This window comes from Lathamus discolor, chromosome 2 (assembly GCF_037157495.1).
Source record: "Lathamus discolor isolate bLatDis1 chromosome 2, bLatDis1.hap1, whole genome shotgun sequence".
NCBI lineage: Eukaryota > Metazoa > Chordata > Aves > Psittaciformes > Psittacidae > Lathamus > Lathamus discolor.
Window position 1 is genome coordinate 87,670,681 of NC_088885.1, and position 6,870 is coordinate 87,677,550.

General features: G+C 41.3%; 1 protein-coding gene across 1 annotated transcript; it reads left to right on the forward strand.

Moving 5' to 3' along the window:
* The first annotated feature begins 1,522 nt into the window (after nucleotides 1–1,522).
* MED10 (mediator complex subunit 10) lies at nucleotides 1,523–6,601 on the forward strand. Its single transcript, XM_065667673.1, has 4 exons — nucleotides 1,523–1,690; nucleotides 1,882–1,965; nucleotides 3,061–3,163; nucleotides 4,273–6,601. Exons 1-4 carry the CDS (start codon nucleotides 1,563–1,565, stop codon nucleotides 4,366–4,368), a joined length of 411 nt encoding a protein of 136 aa, XP_065523745.1. The 5' UTR covers nucleotides 1,523–1,562; the 3' UTR covers nucleotides 4,369–6,601.
* Nucleotides 6,602–6,870: the final 269 nt, after the last annotated feature.

Here is a 6,870-nt window from a genome sequence, read left to right on the forward strand (position 1 = left end):
ATATAAGACAGGTGGGGAAGATAAAGAGCCTTTATTAGATAATCAGTCCCCGGTTCCTCCATTTCTTTTTGTGTGATATGCCAAACCTGCTCTGCCCATTGCTCAAGCAATACTTAATTTTCACACAAAGTAGAACAGCCACAGGGACTGAATGGACTCCACTGCCAAATATATCCCAGCCTCTGAGGTCAAGGCTTTTTGTAGGCTCTGATCCTTGCGGATATAAAAGAGAGATGGAAATCCAGGTGTCCTGAACTATGGGTTTGCATTTTTGTTACCAGATAAAAGGAAGGTCTGAGGGCTGCCTTTGTGAGTGGGATCAGGTGTGGACTGAGCATATCTACTGATTAGACATGGGGTCTGAAGCAGGCAGAAAAATATCTGCTCTTTAAACCTATATCGCAGTTGTCTGCAGGACCTTTACCCACGAGTTATGTGCTAGGGACTTCACAGGGATGATCCCTAACCCAGAGCCTCTACCAGCCAGCAGCAGCTGTGGATGATGAGGTAATTTAATGAGGAATGGGATGGGACACAGGGAGGTGATGGGATACTCACCAGCAGCCCTACCTAACAGTAAAGGGTGCACAGACACCTTTTCGGAAAACTTTCAAGAAGCGAGTGGGCTCTGCATTGGGAATGGATCGAGAGTGGAGTTTGAGTGCAGGGTGGGGGTGGTAAACAAATTAGAGCCAGACACAGGATTTGAATGGGTCTGAAAATGAGGAATGATTTTACATCTACACAGCCCAGGAAGGCAAACCACTCAAAAGCAGAGACATTCCAAATGATAGGCTGAAAATATAAGCAATGTGCTAATATTTGTTGAGGACAGACAGAAAGGTAATTGACAGGAAAACAATGAGAGTAAATTATTGCAGGTTTATAGGAGTGGGCTGGCAAGACTGACTGTCTTTAGGAAGTCAAGTCCTGTCTCTGCACATCAGGATCTAGGCGCAGCAGTACATGTCTGGCAGGCCGTATCAATTAGTACTGAGATTTCAAATATTACCATTCCAAAAGGGGTGCTGCCAATTTATTCAAAGATCTTATTAATCACACTGTGTGCTTCCTGCTCCACTGGGATCTACCAAAAAGTTCCAAAGGATGTTATATGGTAACAGAAGAAAGGAAAGCAGTTCCAAGAGCTACTGAATGATCCATATTGTCAAACTCCAACTACCTGGCTTTTAGAAAAGATGCTGATTATCATTCGTATTGGTTAGCTCCAAGGGAAGAAGCATTTCTCATTACTTGTGATCACGTATTTGACAAATCCGTGATGACCAAAGCCAATACCGACTCGTGCAAACAGGATGTATAGATCATATACTTTGTCTCGAATTCATTCTCCACTTGCTGGGGGGCAGAGCATCCTTCCGCGGAGCGAGACGCGTAGCTAGCGTAAGCCATAGGAAGCAACAAGCCGACTGCACTGCCGAGGGAGCCGGACCGGGGGCGTGGCTTGACTCCTGGGGGCGTGGAAGGGGCGTGACCATCGCAGCCTCCCTCCGTCCGCGCCTGCGTGAGCGCCCGGAAGTGGTAGGTGCGCGCAGGCGGTCATGGCGATGGCGGAGAAGTTTGACTCGCTGGAGGAGCACCTGGAGAAGTTCGTGGAGAACATCCGGCAGCTCGGCATCATCGTCAGCGACTTCCAGCCCAGCAGCCAGGCTGGGCTCAACCAGAAACTGTGAGGCATCCGGCGCTCCGCCCGCTCCTCCTGCGTTACACGGCCAGGCCGCCGGGCCTCGCCGCCCCTCAGCCGGCGGCCTCGGGATCTGTCACCCTAACTCAGGCGGAGGGGCAGGGAGGCTCGCAGGGGTTAGGGTTAGCGCAGTACCGCGCGTTCTTGGCTGAAAACAACCCGTTTTCTCCTTACAGGAATTTCATGGTGACGGGCTTGCAGGATATCGACAAGTGCCGGCAGCAGCTGCACGATATTAGTGTGCCCCTGGAAGTGTTCGAGTGAGTAACGTTGTGCCTAGAAGGAAAGGTGCTGTACTTGTATGGTATGAAATAGTGTGCCTTTGCTGCTGAGGGTGGTGAGGCACCGGAACAGCATGCCCAGAGAAGTTGTGGCAGCCCCATCTCTGTTGGTGTTCGAGGCCAGGCCGGCTGGGGCTTTGAGCAACCTGGTCTAGTGGGAGTTGGCCTTGCCCATGGCAGGGGGCGGTTGGAATGAGATGGTCTCTAAAGTTTCTTCCAGTCCTAACCTGTCTATGATTCTGTATTTTCACTGAGGAGTGGTTGTTTCTTAAACTCTGTTTTCCAAATGCCACATAAGAACATGAGCAGGCAGAAGAAGGTAAGAAGTACCTTCAGTCTATGAGAAGGCAGGAGAGTAAGAGAAGTGATTAATTATATGCCTGCTTTCAGATCTCTCTTTTTACTCTTTTTGTTTGGTTTTGGGTTGTTTGGGTTTTTGTTTTGTGTTGGGTTTTTTTTTTATTTTTTTTTTATTTATGCTGACTTTAGATATGTAGATATTAATACAGGTTTTGTTGAGCCTAGTGGTTTGGTAGGTAAGCTTTCATTTTGGAAATGTGCTTTTACACTAGGGTAGAATCAGGATTTAAAGTTGCAAGTGGTAATACATTAGGCCAGTACTTAGATGCTTTGTTTCAGTAGTGGCATTCTTACTGGCAGAAAATTAGAATATTAAAAGTAAAATCATGAATGTAGAACAGGAGCTATAAAAGACAGCTTTTGCAGTAGAGCTGATAAGTTAATTTACTAGTGTTTCTTATAAGTCCAGATGTTTCTGGTTTGTTATATTCTAGTGTATTGCTGGCAATACAGGACTTCAGTTAAGCTTTCACTCTTATCTGTAAATCCAAGAGTGTTCTTTACTCAGTGATGGAATTCCCCTTTCTCCGGCACATACATTGCAAAGCAAAAATACACTTCTGTGTCTGCCGATTGAAGTGTGCCCTGCTTGAACTGTCTTTTGAAAATGGCTGAGTTAAAATGCATTTTTTAAAATGCGCATCTTGGATAATAATAGTAACAGACAAGAAGGTGAATAATTGGGTAGGTAGTATCGTTCTTTTCTATTTTCAGGTACATAGATCAAGGCCGCAATCCTCAGCTTTACACTAAAGAGTGTCTGGAGCGAGCTTTGGCTAAAAATGAGCAAGTAAAAGGAAAAATTGACACAATGAAGGTAAACTGGAAGTAATGAAAGTAATAATGTAATAATGTATTTGACAAGTTTTTACTTTCCTGTAGATATGTGAGGGGTTTTCACTTGTGCAATTATTGAACTCCCTTGATTGATTTGTATTAGGAATTGCTCTGGATCCCTGTACCTTAATTGATGCTAATGTTGCCTGTTCTAAAAGAAACGGTGTAACTCATCCCACATCTGGAGTTGCAGATGTCACTACTTGTGTTAAAGTTGCATGTAGCATTACAGGGCATTTGTTTTTCATACTGAACGCTAGAAAGTACCTCACAGTTGTAGATTTCTGACTGTGGTGTAACTTTAGCAATAAGCAAAATGGAAGGGGTATTTTTCCAGTCTTGAACGGATCTTAAGAGTACTAAAATGTTAAATGTACTACATAAGCATGAGTCAATCTTTATAAAATTATTTAAAATGTGTGAAACTGTTTACGGTTTTCTGAACCTGTACTTTCATCTAGTACTTTCATCCATGCATTCTGCTGCAGTGATTAACTGCTGGAATTACTCCTGAAATACACATTCAGAAAAGGAAGTTAAGTGAGATTTGAGAAAGGGCTGTTTGTGTTTCAAAACATTCATTAGCTGAACTTAAAAGTAGTGCTGCAGAATGTAGATATTTGATATGCTTTGTGCTTGTAAAAGCTGTTGGAAGAATTACGTATTTCTAAGCCAGGTGTGAGTACTGGAGGTGGAGGGGATTCCATGTCAAATCAAGGGGATGTCCTTTATCAGCTTTGCTTAATAAGGTCAGGCAGATGTTGATGCATCAGAGTGTACCAGAGAGGTCTAACTATTTTGTATTTCTTAGGTGAAAATACTAGTTAATTTAAGGGAAACTGAAAGCATTTTAGTTTGCCTCGTGCTTTCTTAGCAGATTTCATCTGAGCATTTTCTGTAAATTTCATAAACATAACTATCTGTATTTCTGTGTGTGGTTTTGAGGTGTTTTTTTGGGGGGGGTACCATTCTCTTAGGTCATTGAAATGTAGTGTTGTATACAAACACTTCCATTAATTAGATAACATTGCTTGAGAAAATGTAGATAAATTATGCAGGTGGTGTATATGTTCTGCTTTTTCTCTCCAGAAATTTAAAAGTCTGTTAATTCAAGAACTAACAAAGGTGTTCCCGGAAGACATGGCAAAGTACAAAGCTATTCGAGGAGAAGATCCTCCTCCTTAAGATGGCCTTTGATAGCTCTAAAATTGTCAATTCCATGAACTGACACCACTCTATATTGGAGAGAGGAAGAATCTGAGCTGTTGTAACAACTGTACTAAAAATGGCAGTGATGGACTGTGAAGGAGCTCAGTGATTGCTGATGGCTCTGATCTGAAGCTACTGAATCTTTCTGAAGACTTTTACTCAAAGATTGCCATTGAAGCTTCTTGTGGTAATCTGTTCTTTCCCGAAAGTTTCTGGAGATGTTGTTGCCTACTGGGCATCACTGTGTAGCACTTCCCACAAAGTACATTGCCAGAGCAGAAAATCATGGGGTTTGTCCTCTGAAAAGTGTGCTCGAGCATTGTGGCTTCAGCCATTTAGAAGAGAAGTGTATTTACTGTATTTGACTATTCTTTATTTGTAAACTGCTTTGGTTTTTATTTCAGTACAGTTAACTGCTTTCATCTTAGCAAATTCTGCTGAACAGAAGCCTCTCAAAGGCTGTGGTTCTCCTGTGTGTCGTAATGAATTGCAGCTAAGAAACCCTTCAGATACTCTTGTTTTGTTTTATGAGCTGCAGTTCAGATGGCTGAGAATATAGAAAGTGAGCTTATTCAGGCCCTAGCTCCTCAACAATGTTAATATTTTGTATAGTATTTAATGTAAGCTTTTGCTTAATTCTGTTCATTTTCTGTAAGCAGGTTGTTGAATTAAAAAAAAAAATCTAAATTCTGACATTTTTCTGTTGTATGTTACTCTTTGGAGAATGAACCCAAGCCTGTGAAAAACAGCATATTCCTCACTGACAGCGACAGAGGTGAAATTTATATCAAAACTTGGCTGTGAAAAGACTGTATACCTGAAGATAATCTCAACCTGGTATTTCGGTTTTGTGGGGAGACTTCTGTTTTAGTACCTGAAGTAAAAGATCTTGGGCATCAGTGATTGTCACCTGAAGCATTTCTGATCAGCTGTGACCTCATTTGCAAAATCTGTAATTGTTCATATCTGAAATATTCCCAAACATAAACCAGCATGTTGGGCTCACTGCCCAGAGGTGTAGTGCGTGTGCAGAAGAGTAGTTCTAATGTGGAACCAAGAGCGCCTCTTCTAATCTTTGGGATTTATGAAACTTGGACCGTTTGTGCTTATATTTGTCCTTCCAGATGTAACTTAATGTCTTTGGCACCAGCAAATTAATTCATTAAGTAATAATTTAACTTTCTTTTAATTGCTAAACTTAGTGGGGTTAGGCAGGAGCTCTGAAATAGCTCTGTGTGCAAGTATCCTATAGCAGATCTACTTAGCCCATTAAAGACCTGCATGGGGATTTAGGTATGTTCCAAGTTGTTTATGCCATAGTTTACACACCTGGAGAGCTGTCTGTCCTCAGTTACCTAGCTGAAGCTAGGTCTCCATAATGCCAAGTGACACTATGAAAAAGAAATTTGGTTTAGGCATTAAAAAACAATCTTGGTGTAAGGCTAGCAAAGCAATGGTACAGTTTTCTTGTTGGGTTTCCATCGGAACATCCATAAGACATTGATATAGTTGTTGCTGTCTTAAAGCAAAGGGAGAAATAAGATGACTTCTTGAGGTGTCTTCCAGTCCTTTTCTGATAATAGGATTTTGTCATTAAAAAAAAAAAAAAATCCATATGGATCAGTGTAAGGTATTCCTTGAAAAGAGAGCAGGGATGGAGAGCAAGAAGAAGAGGCAGTGGGCCTGAGTTCTAATGAAGGAAATCTTCACTCCAAGGCTTGTTTAGCATTGGAACAAGTGCTCAGAGTGGCTGCAGAATTGCTGCTGTCAGAGATCTTTCCATCTTGCCTGTACAAAGCCCTGAGCAATCAGACATAGCTTAAAAATGAGCCCTTCTTGGGGCAGGCAGCTGAACTAGGTCAGATGAGGTCCCTTCCAACCATTTTAAAATTTTTTATTTCCTATTTTCTGATTTCCTTATTTCCTGATTTTATTACCTTATCACAGTGGAAGGTTTTTGACTACTCAGTCTCAACACTGATTTATTTTTCATTGCAGTATGCTGCAGGTGGTGATAGGTTTCTGACCAGCATGGGGACCTTTTCCTTTATGTAGTGCAAATTGTGATTAGCACCTTTGTCTGTAGGTGAAGTACTGAAGAGATGCTGCAAGGATGTATTTAATTTGTTTTTCAAGGCATTGGGTTGTGATCGCAAGTGGTACCTGTTTCCAATTCATCACACTAAGCATTATTTTTCTGTTAGTAACTTTAGAGGCATTAATGTTGTTACATGAGGGTAAAGCTTTCAACCAGGAGGGACCTTATCTTTTTAATTCTTTAATAAAAAATCCAAATACTTAGTTTTACATTCTCATTCCTCCTTTAATTCAACTCCTTTGCTGTAATGTCAGTCAAAATTTTCAGCTTATAATTCTAGGTTTAAATGCCATATTCTAAAATGTAGTCCTCATTCTCAAATTAGTTTTTACACATGATTACTTTGAATTTTGAGACTTCTGTGTTAATGTATAACAATG